This window comes from Clarias gariepinus, chromosome 16, assembly GCF_024256425.1.
Source record: "Clarias gariepinus isolate MV-2021 ecotype Netherlands chromosome 16, CGAR_prim_01v2, whole genome shotgun sequence".
NCBI lineage: Eukaryota > Metazoa > Chordata > Actinopteri > Siluriformes > Clariidae > Clarias > Clarias gariepinus.
In genome coordinates, this window is record NC_071115.1 from 15,910,092 (window position 1) to 15,929,744 (window position 19,653).

The window sequence follows — 19,653 nt, forward strand, 5'->3', positions numbered from 1 at the left end:
AATAATATTCAAACATATAGATTTGATACAGATATAGTGAGATAAAAAAAAATTATATTGATCGATTAAGACAGAGACATAAAAAAGCAACCAGACATACTTTACTGATCTGCCTGAGGGAAAATTGAACCCCTCCGAACATCTTATTACATAGAATATGTTTCCTAACGGGAAAATGAGGTGTGTGAACATTTTAAAGTGATGTAGTGTAATACTAATGCACAGTACATTCAAGATTAAATGCAGCCCTCAAAGTGACCTTTCCCAACCCAATCGATATCTTTATTAATTTCTGTAACAGCTTATTAAATAAAGGAAGGATAAACAGTACAAGCTGCCATATTGTGAAAGCCTGCCTTTGAAAGTTTATTTAGAAGACACACTGATTGTCAATTACAATGAGTAGTTTACATGCAAGTTATCTGACAGGATTTACAGGACACAACCGCATACATCATCCCTATAAAGAGGGAATAAAAACTCTGGATAGAAAGGCACATTAGTATTCAGTTCACTCCTTTATGCTTTGCATTAATCATCACAACTGTTAATGTTAATTAAATATTTACTTAGATGTGAACATTTGAGTTATAAGCTGCAATCCCTTTTTATTGCACTCCAAAGGTGGACCCGAAAGTCCTTGATCAGGATAGTGATCTTAAAACACCTGCAAGTGTAAAACCCGGGCAGATGGCAGGACTCATGCTTTTAAGGCTGATTCGCCTTTTTGAGTAGGAGAGCACTCTCACAGAGAGCAGTGGTTATTTTACTGTACCAAACATGTCCCCGATGTCAGTCTATTGAGTGCTTTTAAAGAAAATGCAAGAACGATATTGTATAAAGACTGAGACATTACAGACACAAGATGGTGACGACACATAACTACACACAAGCTCAGTAACTGATTCTAATCCTGAGGTAAAACCGCCACTGGTTGTCAGGACGTTAAGGCTTGGAATTATTTTAAAATAGAAAGAAGAAGCACTTAGTTTAAACAAATTCTGCTTTGCACCCTTGATCAAACTCCTCTCAGAGAAGCCTGACTGAAGCCTCTTTCCTCTCTCGTGCGGTTCTGAGGGGGGTTTGAGGAAAATGGAAAAATCAAACATTGCTCGAGACATGTCAATTAGGGAATATGGATAAATAAGAAACTTGATAATCATAAGATAAAAATGTGCAAGGCAGGATTTAATGATGGCATATATACAAAGAGGCCCAAAAATGTATACACAATTCAACATGAAATCTGCATCTCTTTTGATGGTCACATAATAGCATCAAAGATGCTACTGACATCTTTAGAGAAAATTTTTTTTAGTTTTAAAACAGCTGCTGAAAGGTTTATAAATTTTTTTCGAGCCCCTCTATTACTATTTTGATCTGAAGAACATTTAAGCAAGTGATACGAGGATAAAGTAAGAAAACTCTAAAGCAACCTCTAGACATGCGGTGCAGTACTTTTAAACAGATATCTGTCCTCTACTCGTGTACCTTTAGATAATTCCAAACCCAAACATGCAGGAACCACAGGTTGCGTTTAGGATAAATAAACACTGAGAGCACAGAAAGCATCATTTTCCTCTTACCAAGCTGCATTTTTGAGCCATGCTACAGAACACAATCATCAATTCACTGGTGATGACACATGAGGACATACAAGTTAGGAAATGTTGAAAATGCCAGCCATGAAAGACTAATTATCCCTGATTTGCTTTGCTCCTGCCACAGCGCTCGGGCTATGCTAAGGTGCATGTGGCTGCCTCGTTTTTGGTTTTAGGAAAAAAAAGAAATAAAAAATACCAACACTCAACATAAGCATTCATATTTTAAAAACATAACCATTAAAACATTTTGGAATTTTGATCATTAAAAAAAACAATCTCACAAGGAATGAAATATTAAATTAGTAAAGATTAAAATTAATAATTAAGCAGTGTTGACATCAGTTTATAAAATCTGAAATTTGCCACTCTTACTTAATGAATGTCTTAAGCAAATTATAACGTTTAACCTTGGACCTTCAGGCCAAAATAAAATTCTCCTAAAATTTTTTTAAACAATTTAGCTTTCTTTCTATATTCAACCAAGTTGCATTTAAACGTTCTTAATGTTTGATTATTCAATGCGTATCAAACCTATACACCTTCAATCAAGGTTTAAAATAATAATAAATGTAAAATGCCTAAATCTTATTTTCTGATGTAAGTATGATATTAGCTGTGACAAACATCAAGCAGGAAGTCGCCCAAATCACCACAAATACGACCCAGAATGTGTGGCGGAATGGAGACCTGTGCTTATTCTGCACTTCCCTTCCAAACACAGGCTCTAGGTGGCGGCGACTAAAGAACACCAGAGCAGCGGGTATAATGTACTGAATGCCTGTGCCTGCATAGGCTCCAGTGATGCCCACAAGTGACTCTAGATCATGAGTACAAAATGCTACCACAATAGGTGGCACCAAAGTAATCAAGGGGAACACAATACGGTCCACCACCCATGGGTAGGTGCCTCCATCTCGATGAAAAAGAGTCTTCCAGTTGTTGCGCAGCGTAACTGCAATTATAGGAAAGTTAGTGCTAATGGTGAAGACAGGGAATAATCCTAAAAAGTACCGTAGGGCGGCCACACCCAGCACGTCACAGTTGTCGGTGAAGTTTAGTGTGTACATGTCTCGCAGTAGTGAGCTGTCGAAGCAGAAGATGGCTGTAAAGGAAAGCAGGCTGTAGAAGGCTAGGATGAGCACGTAGTCCACAGTTAGCAGCACAGTCACTCGCCGTTTGTCTGAGATAGGTGTTATCAGAGAAGGCAGTGAGTGCTGGCACATAAAAGAGTACACACAAACGCCAAAGAGGTTGGGAACGCCGCTGAGCTGTGCCACCTGAGGTTTCCCCTCACCATGGCCCTTTGAGATGCGAATCAGCGCCAGGATTATCATCATGGTGAAAGCTGAAACATAAACAGAGATTGAAAGGCTGTATTTTATACAATGGTACATGCATTTGAATTATCATTTAAATGTATATGTACATTCAACAACTACTAAATTTAAGGATGACCTGTACTTTATTTATTTACAGAATTATCCAATCAGTCAATTATGCCGCAGCTGGAGCACAATAAATCCTTTGAGAACTTTAGTGAATTACAACATCAAACATTAAAAAGGACAAACATGACTCTTTAATTATGGACCTCTAGGGTCACCGAAACAGTACAGTTACAAACGGTACCATGTGTACATGTGTGTCAAAGTTCAATACATTCTGCATTCTGAAATGTTTTCTGCTCATCCCAGTTGTAACAAGTGATCACCACAGCCCTCCGATCAGCGCAAACCACCTCTGAGCTCTCTAGTCAAGAAGACATTTCTGCTCTGAGAACACCAGCTTACTGCATCTCAAAAGTTTTTTTTTTCTTTTCCTTTTTTCACCATTCTGTGTAAACTCGAAATTTTCATGTATGAAAGGATGAGCTGAGTTTCAGGTACCAACAATTGAAAAGAACAGCACTAAATAACTGCATAAATGATCAAGCAGCAGGAGAATTTAAATTAGCAAAAAAAAAAAAAAAAAAAAAAACAGTTGTCGTTGGTTGCATTGTTAAAAAAGGATCAATAATTAGGCAATAGTTATGTTTATTGACTCCAGCATTAATAATGAGCGTGAGCGTATAGATAAACAGGCTTATGACAACAAGGGGACAAATCTCCTGGAAAGATCCTTACATAATTACAGTGGAACCTTGGATTATGAGCATAATTAGTTCTGGAAGTGGGCTTGTATTTTAAAATACTTGTAAACCAAATTTAATTTAACCATAGGAAATAATGGAAACTCAAATTATTCATTCCACAGCCTGAAAAAAAAAAATACATAAAATAATTATTACAAAATATAAAGAAAAAAAATTAAACAAATTAACCTGTTTAAAAAATAAATCTCGACAGATAAGTCTTTCCGTTTTGCGCGCAGGCGCTGTGTGTGTATGTGTGCGTGTGTTTGGGTCTGTCATTATGTGTGTGCACGCACGTAATTTGACACCGTGCTGGTTCACAAACACACACGCTAAAGGCGAGAGAGAGAGAGTGTGAGTGTGAGTGTGTGCGAACTGGCGCAGACACATAATGACGGGCTGAGAGAGAAAATAGAATTTTAACCTTCTAATGAAAAAAAGTTAAAATATATCCTGACAGACAAGTGTTTCTGTTTATTCACGCAGGCGCTGTGTTAGGGCCTCTTGTTATGTGTTTGCGCGTCATTTGACACCATGCTGGTTCTGGTTCTCTCTCTCACACAGACACAGTCTCACACAGACACAGTCTCACACAGACACAGTCTCACACAGAGACACACTAAAGGGAAGAGAGAGAGTGTGTGTGTGTGTGTGTGTGTGTGTGTGTGTGTGTGTGTGTGTGTGTGTGTGTGTGTGTGGAAACCTGATGTCAAATTACGCGCGCGCACAGGCCGAGGAAGAAAATGGATTTTTACCCCCTAATGAGACTTTCTTTTGCTTTACACGCGCGCACACACACACACACACGTGTTATACGGAACAGTACACATAACCAAGTATACCAAGACTTGCTCGTTTTTCAAGTCAAAATTTATTAAAAATCTTTGCCCGTCTTGCATAACACTCGCATCCAAGGTTCCTTTACTGTATATACAGGGTAGCTCAAATGTATCGATCCATAGGCATTTTTCCTCTTACTTTTTCCCTTTTTATTTTAGACCCAATATGACTTTGAATCAAACTAACTAAGTAGTTGACTCCCAAATACATAGATCCTTGGAGGAATAACCAGAAACTGAAAAGGATTGCTGTTGCTTGCTCCAAAGAGTTGCTGGTTTGTAAAAACCTCTATGCAATCCATAGTCAAACACATGGCCTAGGGGACTGGAAGCTTTTAACCTGGTCAGCACAGTAATTTGAAATTTATATTCTAAAGTAAATCAGCTTGTGGACCTTACCTGAGGTGGAACAAGCAAACAAACTTAGTGTCTGTTACTCGGAGCCAAAAGTCTGCCATATTTACATATTTAAATAAGTTAATCAGGTTTTAACACTATAAATATATATATTTCTTTAAATTACTTATTTACTGTATAAATTATTATACAGCTCAAAGCAGCACTGGACAAATCCACCACATAAATCAAGTGCTAAAGCCCATCCGATCCGAGTGTCCAGCAGTGAGCATAAAGGCCACATCTAATCGATAGGAATTAATGCATCATTGGTGACTTCCAGGGTCCTTGACTCTCTAAGGGACACCAAAGCAGGCTTGACATTCATGTTACGGAGTGTTGAGTGCAAGCTTTTCACCTCTCACTGCTCAATCACACCATTACAGGGGGAATTAGTCACAGCCCTCCTCCTCCACCGCGCCCTCACTTCTTTAGGATGCATGATGCATCGCCCACTTTGCCAGGAAAGGGACAGATTCTCTTGTCCTTGTAGAAGATCTCTTGCGATGCATTGGGGCTCAATCAGCAAGAGCAAAGCGACACTGCTGGCAGGGAAAATTAATTGGGTCCTAGCAACGCAAGGTCTAACGTAGAGGCTAGCGTAAGGACAGTCTGTTCACATCCGTGTGTAGAGTCTAAGGTCTAGGTTTCAGTGAACAGGGGAGAAAGCTTTCAATAGTCAATAAATAAATCAGGTGTGGTGTGCTATGGCTGTGACAGTTTAATGTATGCCATGGGAATAAAACGAACATTCCAATTATGAGGACAAAATGTACTCTGACAAAAAAAAAGAAAAAAAGAGAGCAATGTGAACAGTGTTAAAGAGAGACGGTGAGCCTCCTGAGCAAGAAGGCGTAGAAATAAATGAGAAGCTCGGCAACTTGCTTTCACCAAGTAACATGCAAATGCCAATGCCCTAATCTTAATTACAAAAACATTAGCCATTACAAACGAGTTTAAGAAAAAAGAAAATGCAGTAATGTGCATAGAAAAAATGTCACACAATCCTGGCCTTGCTTCTAAAAACAAATGTTGGTTTTTGCTTTCTTAAATGACTACTGGAAACGTTAAGAAATTACCACCCAATATTCCTTCTCAGATTATTTACAAAATGCATTGAACAGCACATTACAAAACATAAAATAAAATAAAAAGAAGACTGTGGTCTTCACATGAACCTAAGCAAGAACTTTCAGTATGTTCAGCTACTGGGTAACTGGGTATCATTTCGCATTTCAGAAAGGTCAACTTCATTTAAACAACATTGTTGAGTGTGGACGAATGCAGAGAGGCCAATCATGTGCTGCTTATAGGCTGCGAAATAAGAATGGAGCCCATATTGTTGAAATAAGCCAATTAAGACTATTCATGCAGTAGCATATTGATAACACACAGGTTTCCTTTTTGATGCACTTATTTTTATAGACAGTGCACTATTCCCTCCAAGACAAGAACTACATGCAGGTCTTTGTAATATAAATATTAGTATCTCAGTGAAACCTGGATCAAACCTGTTAATGCTTAAAAAATTTAATAATAATTTCCACCTACCAATTTAATAAAACTTTCCCGTATTGAAGATATATTACTGAAAGAAATTTTGAACCTAAGATACTGACACTGAACACCACCCTGAGCTATTTTGTTACGTTAGTAAGCATGCATTCATGTTCTCTGTAAGAACTGAAAAAGATGGACATTTGAGGGACATTTGATATCAATTCAAATTTGTATAAAAAGCAATACATTTGCACAGTTTGAAAGACAAACCACAACATAAGTGCAGTATAGACAGTGATGTTCTGGGCACTGGGACCAACCTCTAAATGACCTATACAGGGATGAAATGCTCTCTAGTGGGTGCTGGAGGTGTTGTCATATTGGCAGAAGGTAATTATGGACTGTCGTTCTTAGTAAAGTCATGCGACACCAAACAGAAAGATCTGAATTGGAGGCATACATGCATAAATGTCCTTCTCAGGGGGAAAAAAAAACTGCTGGACTGTATAATCCCTTTAATGGTACTCTTATTCTGTTCCTTTAACCTGTAGTCATAGTAATCGATCTCAATTAGAAGTAGATAATTATAGGATTTTGATTGGATTATGCACCTTTAATAATTTGTATTAAATTATGAGCATAATTTGTTCCAGAAGCAGGGTTGTATTTCAAAACACTCGTAAACCAAACAGAATTTTCCCATAAGAAATAATGGAAACTCAAATTATTCGTTCCACAGCCCAAAAAAATAAATACATAAAAATAATAAGTACAAAATATAAAGTCAAAAAGAAAAAATAAACTTGCACTTTACCCTTAAAAAAGTAAACCCATAAATCTTTTGATTTATGCATGCTGTAAAGTAAAACCAAATAAACAAATTAACCAGCACTAACCAGAGAAAGGAAGAAAAAATAGTGTGTGTGTAAAGGGGCACAGTGTCCAATGACAAAGTGCAGGCTGATACAGAGAGAGTGAGGAATTGCATCTTTAGCCTCTCTAACGAGACTTTCATTTGCTGTACACGCGCACACGTATGTTATAAGAAACAGTACACGTGCATTGTACACATACATATAGACACAAAATAAAAGATGTACTGCGCGCACACGTGTGCACCAGTGGCGGCTGCTCTAAGACTACAACTGAAGCTCCGCTTCCAGTACTATGTCAGAAAATAAATGCTCATATATGCACTGTCGTATTTATATTGGTTTTAGAACTAGAACACGTTCAACTTCATGACTAGCTCATTCAGAATCAGGTATTTATTGTAGATTGTTTAAACGCGATTTTCTTGCCATACATTTCCGTGCAGCACAGCGCTAAAACCCTCCTGAAGCCCAGCTTCACTGGAACTCTATGGGCAGCACAGAGGAGCTTTTTTCACTGTAGAAAAGCTGGACGGTAATTGGATAAATGCACCAAAATTGTCACATCCAGGGAAACTCAGCTTCTCTGGAAGCGAATAGAGCATTGGGCGGGCCAGGACGCTGGGCTGCTGCATGATGATTGGAGGAGCTGTTTAAAGGGCGGAACCCCTTTTTTGATTGACAGCATGTCTTAAGTATACATCAGCGCTACAGAGATTCAAGTTCAGTCCCATGCGGATTTGCAGGTGAGGTGGTACGACGAACTGCTGCACTTTGTATTGTTAGCTGGTGATATAAACCATTTTTGTTTGTACAAATTACTCTTTAAATATAAAAAAAAAACATTATAGCGTTCTTGACTTTTCTCCTTGTTTCAGCATTGTAAAGTTAGTTCGTTCATATAATTAAAGTAGCTCGTGGAAGGGGAAACTAGCCAGCTAGCAAGCTGTGCATAATGGCAGACGCAGACGGTGCTAATATTGTTCACCTGCTTCTGGCAAAACCATTTAGTAGTCTTCCTTACGAAGAGAGACTCAGAATTAAACAGCAGGGCGGACAAATGCCCAAGATTGATCTGGTGCAAAAATCAGGAAAAAATAACAGGTCTTTTCAGCTCTCCTGATATGACAAGGTGAACTGGCTGACTGGAAGTGCTGTGACAAAGAAAATGTACTGTTGGCCATGCCTTTTGACGAAACCTTTTCAGGGAATGGGACGTGTTTGGTTAAACGTGGGTTTTGGGGATCTGGGTAACTTTGACAGGGCATACAAAAGGCATGAAAAGTGCAAAGAAAATAATGAATTTTATGATGAAGGCCTAATATGAGCTTCACCCGTTTCAAAAGCTAGCTGCTGCCACTGGTGTGCACGGATGTTGATTATACCAGTAAAAGACGCGCACTAAGACCGAGCAGGAGAGACGATTACCCACAATTCAGCAGCGCACTTATTTTTTAAATAAATTTTGACTTGCAAGCCGTTTTACTCGCAATCCGAGGTTCCACTGTATTCATATTCTGCAGTATAAGAAATTTAAATGTACCCTTTAGAGTACTACTCTGTTGAAAAATCTATAATTTTTGCAACTTTTCTTAGGATATGTAAATAATAAATTCAGTGATAAGTAGAAGTGCATTGCTCACTGTTCTGCCAGAAAGCCAGGCACTTACAAGAGGTTATTCAAGACATTGCTTTTTTTTTTTTTTTGGTGAGAGAAAATCTAAAAGCACACAGTGTAACAAAACACAGGCACCACTGAGACCCATTCATACGATATTCATAGTGACAGACTAAAGAGCAACAGTCACAGAATCAAGGGCAAATTTAATACAAGTACTTCTGACATGCCATTCCACCATGAGAGTCCACTGTACAGATGCTTAGCCTTCACAAGAAAAGCCTCCACTGGTTAAATGTGATTCGGTCTACGAACACACTGCTATGTGGTTCATCGCACAGCTTGAGGCCCCCTTACCCCCGTGAACTCGTTGAGTAGTGAAGAAAATGCCACCATCAACAAGTTGTTTGTGTCTTACTCATCTTCATATATCTGTATCTGACATCTGTGCAGGCGGACAGTTTTGACAAGATAACCTATGAACATTCCAACAGTTTAGCCACTGCGTGTTTATTTCCATGGGAATCAAGTAGTGTGACCATAGAGGTTTTATACTGTATAGTGACTGCATGCAGCGAAACTGAGGAGGTCCTGGGAAAGGTGGAGGCAGGGAGATATGAGCCAAAAAGATTATTCTGGCAGTTTTAACACACTTGTGTATTAATCCAGCTTAATGAGCAGTGCCACTGATCTCTTGTGGGAAACGTGAGAAGTGTTAAAAGATGCATTTTGTCATGCTCCATCACTCAGGCTGAAAATTATAAATTAAGCGAGATTGTGTCAGCATCCATTTAAATATACATAATCCATATTATAAAAAAAAAAAAAAAAAAAGATAATGCATTTTGATCTACAGATAAGAAAAATTTCAGGTTTTCTGAAAGACACTCGCCCTATAATCACTTATACCTTAAATCCACTGTCAGCTACAGAAGAAAACTTCAGCACGGCCTGAATTCTTCATGGCATAAATTTAACAAAATCTCCCTCAAAGATTTTAGTCCATATTGATATGATGGCGTCTCACAGTTGCTGCATATCCATGATGCAAATTTCCCACTCCACCACATCCCAAAGGTCACTTTGGGGGCTATCTGAGTATCTTTGCCATGTTTAAGAAATCACTCACTCACACTCTCTATACCGCTTTATCCTGTATTTAGATTCGCGGGTGGCCTGGAGCCTTAGGGCACAAGGCGGGGTACACCCCTAATCCATCGCAGGGCACACATACTCAATCAATTACACACTATGGGCAATTTGGAAACACCAATTAGACTAATCTGCATGTGTTTGGACTGCTAGAGGAAACCCACCAGGCACATAGGAACATGCAAACTCCATGCAAACAGAGTCAGGAATCGAGCCTGGCCGGGAATCGAACCTTTGATTTGAGACATAGCGTTTTCTTGTGGTCATAAAGGAATGGACATGGTCAGCAAATATACTCAGGTAGGCTGTGGAATAAAAAAAATGCTTAATTGGTAAGCAAGAATACAGTATATCCTCCATCCCACTATACCACCAGCACCAGCTTGAACCGTTATCCTGTTTAGGCAGTATGGATTAATGCTGTCATGTTGTTTCTGCCAAATTCTGAACCCTACCTTACTAATGTCACAGCAGAAATCTAGACTCATCAGATCAGACTTTATCTTCTATTCTCCAATTTTATTTTACACAAAGTGTAGCCTCTGTGTCCTGTTCTTAGCTTCTGCTGCTGTAACCCATTTGCTTCAAGGTTCGATGTGTTGTGTGTTTAGAGACAGTCTTCAGCATACCAACCATGGTTGTAACTTGAATTACTCTTGCCTTTCTATCATCATGAACCTGTCTGGCTATTCTTCTTTGACCTCTGGCAGATATTTTTACCCAGACAAACGCTGTTCAATGGATATTTTCTCTTTTTCAGACTATTCTCTGCAAACCCTAGAGATGCCCGGCATGAAAATCCAAGCAAGTCAGCCGTTTCAGAAATACTCAAACCAGCACGTCTGGCACCAACAACAATGGCATGTGAAATCACATTTCTTCTCCATCCTGATCCTCAGCTGAACTTCAGTAGATTGTCTTGACCATGTCTACATACCTAAATGCATGGAGTTGCTGTGGCTAATTAGATATTTGTGTTAACAAGCAGTCCATCGTGTACCTAATAAAGTGGCTGATGAAAATTAAATGTATATCTGTACAACTATTTTGTAATAATAATGATTATCAAAATAACTACTTTTTGAGCAGTTTAATATTCTGAATCCACAAAATATGCAAACTTAATTTAATGTTTCATTTAAGAGACAATAATTTAAAGTTAGTTATAAATTACAGTACAGTGAGAGATAGAGGTAAAAAATGAAAGAAGGAACAATATTATATGTGTATAGACCCGTTTAACCTGGCTGAAAATTATAAATTAAGCGAGGACCTTTAATGCAACCAGGATATTTCTGTTATTGGTTTAATTTTTTAGGACTATTTTAGTAATTGGGGGAAAAACATCCATGCACAGATCCTGTTCTCTTTCAAAGAACCCCTTCAAAGACTTTCCAAAAAAAAAAAAAAAAAAAAAAAAAGGTGATCTTATTGTCTTGTTTCAGGAACAATACACTGCATAGTGCCTGAGGAACACTCTGAAGTCATTCCATCCATTTTGGAGTAAAATCCTTTATATTTATTGCAAACTAACTAAACAATGAACAAATGAAAACAAGTAATCTGACTATGTAACATAATAAAAGGCATAGTTATGGATTTAAAAAAATACTAATATTTGAACTGAAAAGGTGAACACCACTTTTTTCAATGCTCTTCAGAAGCTCATCTACAAAGCCATGGGCTATACAGTATAAGATCCCTTCCCAGAATTACCAAATATCTTTAAAGACTCAATTTTTGCTTTTATCCCAGTACTCACCTCTTTACCCACAGCTCCAGACAAGGAAACAAAAGAGGACAGCTCAGTAAATAGGACAGTGAAATCGACGTCAGCAGTGGTGATTAAAGGCTTATTTACCACTACTGAGCCGATATCGATTGAGCTGTACAGAATCATACAGATCTGAATGCTTTGTTCTAATCAACCTCAAATTTATTGCCCAAAGTAAATCAAAGTTTAGAGAGAAAGTCATTAATGGAAGAAAAAAACATCAATATGGAGCAAATCCTAAAGGAAAAGGAAAAAAAAAAAAAAAGCATCAAAAGCACCACATTTTCAGGCTTCCACAATGGATCCAGTTAAAACGCTTTTACTCTGAGATCAAGTCGATAATATTGAAAGGCGAAGTTATTTTCCGGCTAGTTTGTGGTTCAGATGGCTAGGGTAGCTAAAGGAAGAAACGACGAAGCATGTTAACCAAATACAAATTTCTCTCCAGTACTCACTGGCCAATTGAGCAATACATTTTCCTTTAGGCAAGTTTTTTTTTTTCCACGCTGATTCAGTGCTTCGAGGTGTTCATTAAAGTATGACTATATTTCAGAGACGCAGTACTCTCTGTGCTGGTCAGCGCTATATTGATAATAACAGTGACAAATACTTAACTTTCACAAGCAGTATTAAAACAAATCACCTTAACTAAGATCATAAAAAATGCATATGAATTTGAAATATGTTACATTTCAAATGGTCCAGAAATCGACTGTGTTTACATTTCCAATAAAATCTCTCCACACTGCAATTACAGACCCGTCACATGAAATGTACACCAGTGTTTAACTGCAGTCTGTTCACCCGGCTTCCTGCACGTACACTACAGTAACAGTAATAAAATGCCTCTGAAAAGCCCTTCAGGAAGCAGGATGAGCTGATTAATCCTCATCCAGTAATCAAGATTCTGTCTCCAGTCGCTTTCGACTCGCATCACTTAATATCAATTAAATCTGTACATCTTAACACACCCCCTTCCACGTTCATTGATATGTCACTGCTAGAGGTGAGTGCTGATAATCACTCTTCTCTTTAAAAGCACCGAGAGGACGAACAGACTGCCAATACTAGAGGTAGAAGTATTGAGAGGTAGTTTTTCCTTATTTATATATAAAATTTCCATATATACAGTACTAAGCAAAATTCTTTGGCACCCTGGAGTTTTTTATTTATTTATATTATATATTTTTAAAGTATAAAGTAAGTATATTTTTCTAGTATTTCAGGAAAATATTTGAAACTTCCAGGAAAATATCTGTAGGCAAGAATAGAAGCAGCATGTTATGTAAAAGACCACTTTTCAGACCAAAAACAAAAACAAAAAACAAATGTGTGTTTAGCATGTGTGACAAAGCTATCAGAAGAACTCAGGAATAATGTGCTTTCTTTACAGGCATGAAATACTCATCTCTTATGTTACTAGTTTATTTTTTTTAATTGATACTTGGAAATAATGAATGATTTTTTATATAATGCAGAAATGCTAAACACGTACTGTATAACAAAATTATAATGGATAAACTATATGTTAATGATATGATGCCTAAGATTTTAGCACAGTACTACATGCACACTTATTTACTTCAACATTTAGGTGAAAAATTCCAGATCACAAGTTGATCTTCAAACATTTAAGTTAACAGATCTTAAGATTGCTCCAAGCTTGATTTTCAAACTTCTGCTAATGTTATTTATTGACTTTTCAAATGTTTTCCCATTTCTTTCTCATGTCCTTGTTGCATGCACAACATAGTAAATGTAATAAATGTTTGTGGGGAGATGTTATCTTCTGAATTGTGTGACATTATGTCAAATGGTATGTCTTAAAATTAAGATTCAATTATTTGTCAAAAGTACTTTTATTTATTTTTTAGTACAGTGATGTTTTCTCCCCATATATCCCAGTTAGGAAGCTGGGGTCAGAAGGCATTCTGGAGCAGGTAGGGTTAAGGGCCATCTAAAAGAGTTAATAGTGGGAAGTGGGCTTGAACCTAAAACTTCCTTCAAAAATTGAGCTACCACTGTCCAGTGCCCCCTCACCACTGCCCCATCTGATGTCAGCATAAGGGTGGGAATATTCTTCAAAATTTCCTTTTCTGGAATTTTACCCTCACTGATTGGTTGCAGTGCTCATAGACTGACCCTCTGTTTAAAAGGTTTAAAGGTTCATCCAGGCATTTAACCCAGAGGATAAAAAGGAGAAAAAATAACTGTACAGCAAACTGCTGTGTAACCTCTAGCATGTAGAAGGATGTTTTCCTCCACTGAGCAGTAGATGAGGTCGTGACTCTACGACACCTGGTCAAAAGCAAGTGACACAAACTCTAATACAAGGGTAGCTCCCATGATGTTCGCAAAGCGTTCAGCTTCTTATCCGAGACACAAACATGACCATCCGTGGTGTTTTTCAAAGAGCATTACGGATGACTGGAGATGCACACAAGGGGGTCTGGGTCTGTCCTGCTGTCAGCTGTGAATAATGACCAAGAGCACAACGGAGGATTATAGAAGAAAAGATTCACTTTGTCAGAGGAGGCTAAAATACCATCCACAATCTGAGGACACGGGTACGAGCAAACCTGAGGCTTAAAAAGCCAGGTGCGTTACAAATAATGTCTGAATAAATACATCTATCAAGGGCAAATTTATTATACTCATTAGAATACACTTCATTTTGTTCTAAGTTGTGAGCTTTCAAGTTATGTTTTGTCGCTTCTGTTTCAACACTGTATTTCTGCATTACATTCTGTTCTGTATTTGTTTCTCTGCTCTGCACACTGAGACAAGCCAAGTACAGGAACAACTTTACTTGTGACTTTTACAAAGAGTTGACCCTGAAAACTCTTAAAACAGCATGGGTTAACTTTATGTATTTATGGGATGTCTTCATTTTCCAGCTTTTTCCACTAAAATCCTATCTTTTCTTTAAAATATTTCACAAGCCGTAACTGCTGCTAAGAAACTAAAGGAGGAAAAAATAATCACAAACATTTAATCAAGAAATTCCAACCAAAAAATAAACACGCACACACATTTTGTGAAGTAGTGGTGAATGAAAAGGTGAAGAAGACAAAAAAGGCCTAGCACTTTTAAGAGCAATCCAGAATCTATCCTCTTGCTTTAGGGCAACAACACATTCTTGCAGAATGAGAAATTTTGATTTTAGGCAACTACTCCAAAGGAATAGCTCCTTCTAACGCAATATTATGTGTAAGGATATGAACTATGGAATATATGAGTAGGAAATGCATGTATCTCCGGGTCAGTTTTAATGCTGAAAATGTAAAACTTGCAACAGCTCACATGCATTACTTTGCTCAAGGGGTTTTCTGGATGGATAACAAAAGCATAAACATAAAGAAGAAAAATAAAATGTGTTGTGTGACAAGTCATTCATTTCTGTAGTCTCTGAAGCCTGCATTTATTTCCTAAATCTTATAACAGCACTGTAAATGTTATGTGAATATTTTTAGGATGAGTCAATGGCACAATGTCAACAACATTTTAATAAAACTGTAATCTGTAATTAAGAAATGATTTGGAAAGGACCATTTCCCCCCACAAGAGTACAGTATCCTTTCAGTGGGACTTTTTAATTCACATAATTAGCAGCTATGCATGCAGGTAATAAAGGTAATGTTAATTAGTCAATATTTATGTAATTCCAAACAGATGCGTAAACACCTGGTTACTAGGCGACGCTGCATGAAGTCTGCTTTTCGACTCTAGGATCTGGGTACAGTGTTGTCTGAATTGTCAGAGTTATAACAGTTACTTTATTCCTCCCCAGCTCTCATTCCCCTAGAGGTCTAAAGACTTGCGATCCATCGTGGGAAGCAGCACAGCCCATGTCGGCGGTGCTGTTGAGAAATGAAGCACCTCTACAGCAGCCATTTTGAATCATTAGCCAGTATGGCACTGAGGGCTGCTGTCATGGCATGTTAAATCAATCATGGAAAGAGAACAAGTGGGAAGGAAAAACCAGGAAAGGAGAAAGACTAAAGCAAAATGTGTAACACACTGATGTAAGGAAATTAATTCATGTGCCCACATGGGAGCCTGGTTTTACTGCTCTTGTGGTTTAAATAATGTTTGGTTTTAATAAGTATTTGATCACCCTGTAATTTTGCAAGTTCTCTTACTTAGAAATCATGGAGAGGTCTACAATTTTCAGCATAGGTGCATTTTCACTCCGAGAGACAGAATCCAAAAAGAAAAATCCGGAAATCACATAGTATGATTTTTTAACATTTTATTTGTGAATTACTGTGTCAAATTAATATTTGATCACTTGCTTATCAGCCAGATTTCTGACCCTCAAAGACCTTTTACTTTGCTTTTAAATAGTCCAGCTACACTCTGCTCATGATTCTAAATTAGTAGCACCTGTTTGAGGTCGTTAGCCGTCTTAAAGACACCTGTGCACCCCACAATCAGCCAAAGTCTAAGTAGATACATGGGGTATCAATGATGCTAAGAATGGTGAAGAATCAGCCCAGAACTACACAGGAGGAGCTGGTCAATGCTGTGAAGGGAGCTGGGACCATCGTTTCCAAGGCTACTATCAGTAATACAACAAGACGTCATGGTTTAAAATCTTGCATCGCACGGAAGGTTCCCCTGCTTAAGTCAGCCCATGTCCAAGCCTGTCTGAAGTTTGCCAGGGACCATCTGGATGATCCAGAGGAGTCATGGGAGAAAGTCCTGTGGTCAGATGAGACCAAAGTAGAACTTTTTGGTCTAAACTCTATTCGCCATGTTTGGAGGAAGAAGAATGATGAATATCATCCCAATAATACCATACCTACAGTAAAGCATGGGGCTGGAAGCATCATGCTCTGGGGGTGTTTTTCTGCACAGGGGACAGGATGACTGCACTGTATTAAGGAGAGGATGAACGGGGCCAAAAACTTTCCTCAGTCAGAGCATTAAAGATGGGTGGCTGGTTCTCCCAACATGACAATGACCCAAAGCACACAGCCAGGAAAGCCAAGGAGTAGCTCTGTAAAAAGCAAATCAAGGTTCTGGAGTGGCCTAGCCAGTGTCCAGACCTAAATCCAATAGAAAATCTTTGAAGGGAGCTGAAACTCCGTGTTGCTCAGTGACAGCCCTGAAACCTGACAGATCTAGAGAAGATCTGTATGGAGGAGTGGGCCAAAATCCCTCCTGCAGTGTGTGCAAACCTGGTGAAGAACTACAGGAACCGTTTGACCTCTGTAATTGTTAACAAAGGCTTCTGTACCAGATATTACAATTTTTTGACTAAATTTTAAATACTTATTTGACACAGTAATTCACAAATAAATTGTTAAAAAAAATCATTCAATGTGATTTCTGTTTTTTTCTTCTTAGATTCTGTCTCTCACAGTGGAAATGCAACTATGGAGAAAAAAGGAAGACCCCTCCATGATTTCTTGTAGTAAGGGAACTTGCAAATTTACAAGGGTGTATATATATATATATATATATATATATATATACACACACACACACACACACACACACACACAAATAATACATAGTTTAAGTTCATTTACCAGGTTGTCCGTTAATAAGTGGCTCAATTATACAATAATACATAAAGTGCTCTTATTCAATATTAAAATTAAGTTTGAGGACAATTATCTCAAATTATATCAAATATCTTTTCATCGTACCTCATGTGTAAATTAACCTCTCTCTCCTTTTGTGTACTTACCAATCCATCTCATTAGTGAGGTGAGGATCTGAAGGTATTTGGTCTTCTGTGCATTGAAGAACGTGAAAGGCCCTAATAGTAGTGTAAAAACTGCCTGTAAAAAAACGACAAAGAACACAATTTACATACATGTGATTTTGTTCATACACTCATACAAGTTTACATTTACATTTGGGCATTTGGCAAACGCTCTTATCCAGAGCGACTTACATTTTTATCTCATTACACATCTGAGCAGTTGAGGGTTAAGGGCCTTGCTCAAGGGCCCAACAGTGGCAACTTGGTGGTTGTGGGGTTTGAACCTGGGATCTTCCGAACCGTAGTCCAATGCCTTAACCACTGAGCTACCCCTGGCCCTTAAATTTTAATAATAAAATTGAATAAATGATACGAGTCAATCATTATAGAGAGAAAGCGCCACTTGTAGTCACCACTCACAGCTTGTGATCGTAAGTGAGGACATAAGAGCAAATTGGGGACTTTGAACATTGCTACATAAAACTAAATATCAATATGATAAAAAAAAAATAAAGATAATTAAATAATTATCACTTAGCTGTAAATGCTTAAAATGACAAGAGCCATTTTAACACCCACTGGAAGGGAGGGCACAGGGTGTGGGATAAAGAAAGGTGAAACTAGATTGTTAGTGAGCATAATAGTGAGCATCTCTTGTGGCATAACACCTGTGCTGGGGCAAAACAGGAAGTGGGGGCATGCAAAAAAAAGTCAGAAAGGTGAGTGAGAGGAGGCAAGATATACTGTATAGGCACATATATATGAAAGTTCATATGTAATAGCAAGTTTTTAGGCTAATTTCAAGAGGCAGTATCATTCTGTCACAATTCCACCTGTGTGAAGGAAGCAAGCTTTCAGTCAAAACATTACAGATCTTAGTATTAAAACTTGAGAATAACTGACTTCAAAACTGCAGCTTTTACAAACTGCAGATCAGATTTAAATGCATTTATTCATTCAATATCCCTAAAGGCTATTTCAATAAACTATTCATTACACGCTCTATCCTGTGCCATTGCATTCACCATCTATATACGTTTTCTTTAAAATGCTTATGCATCAGACTATATTTAAATAAAGCCATAGTTCGAAGCAACCCTCGCAAATCCCCCAACCCCTTCCCAAGATTGCTATGCTATGCTGCTGTAGAGCTGCACCCTATACGGATATGAGTATTTTACTTTTTATGGTAATCACCCTCTTAAACATCAGCCATTTTATGCCTCAATATTATAGAATGGAAAATAATAAGAGGAAAATGAGAGAAAAGAAACTGCAAAGGTCACCAGTCTAGCATAGAACCTGACAGTGACTCCTTACTGAACTTCAATAGACAAGAATTAATTAAAATCAAACCATATTTAAAATAAAAAATAAAAAATGTGTACAAATGTACAAAAGAAACAACCATGATACTTGATCAGATCGTTGGCGCATAAGTTTAGGACTAAACATCAGCAGATTGTCATGATCTCCTTCCTTTGCTCCTTCATTGCTTCGCTCATATTCGTAAGATAATAGTTCTGTCTTCTTGTAAGTGCCATGAGTTCGGTACCTGGATTTGACCCTCCTCTATCAGATCTAATGAGATCCCAAACCGCTGCAAGAACTGAAGCCCCAGACTCCTGCCATATTGACATGCAGAAACTGCTAAAAATAGCATACGGGGTGATAGAAATTCTGTGTTGGGATGCTCTCAGGATTTCTCTTCAAATCTATATTTGTCTATAGGTAATAACTGATAAATGCATGATAGATAGCAACAGTACCTAAGGACACATTTAATTTCACGTCATAAAAAGCAGACATCTGAAGATTCTTAGTCATGCAAGTAATGGTTATCCCAAAGGTGCTGCTTTAGTGACAACTCGACGGGTTTCACCTCTCATTCGAAAGGCATCATCGATTTAGAATTTTTTTTAGAAACTTAAAGCAAGTCCATTTGCCACTGAAGTAGAAAGCAGATGCTTCTGTGCGGTGTTTGGTGAAGGGTCATGTTTTTAATTAGAAGAATTCTATCCTATAATTAAGCTTGTTATATCAGCTTAAGT

At 37.9% G+C, this 19,653-nt stretch overlaps 1 protein-coding gene across 1 annotated transcript in view; it reads right to left on the minus strand.

The window, feature by feature from the left end:
* Positions 1-311: 311 nt before the first annotated feature.
* Positions 312-19,653, minus strand: part of tmem104 (transmembrane protein 104) — a 48,789-nt gene continuing 29,447 nt past the window's right edge. Inside the window, exons 9-10 of the mRNA XM_053514816.1 lie at positions 17,585-17,678; positions 312-2,949 (exon numbers count right to left, since the gene is read on the minus strand). Coding sequence (XP_053370791.1) covers positions 2,183-2,949; positions 17,585-17,678 — 861 coding nt within the window. The 3' untranslated portion in view covers positions 312-2,182. The remainder of the gene's footprint in view (positions 2,950-17,584; positions 17,679-19,653) is intronic.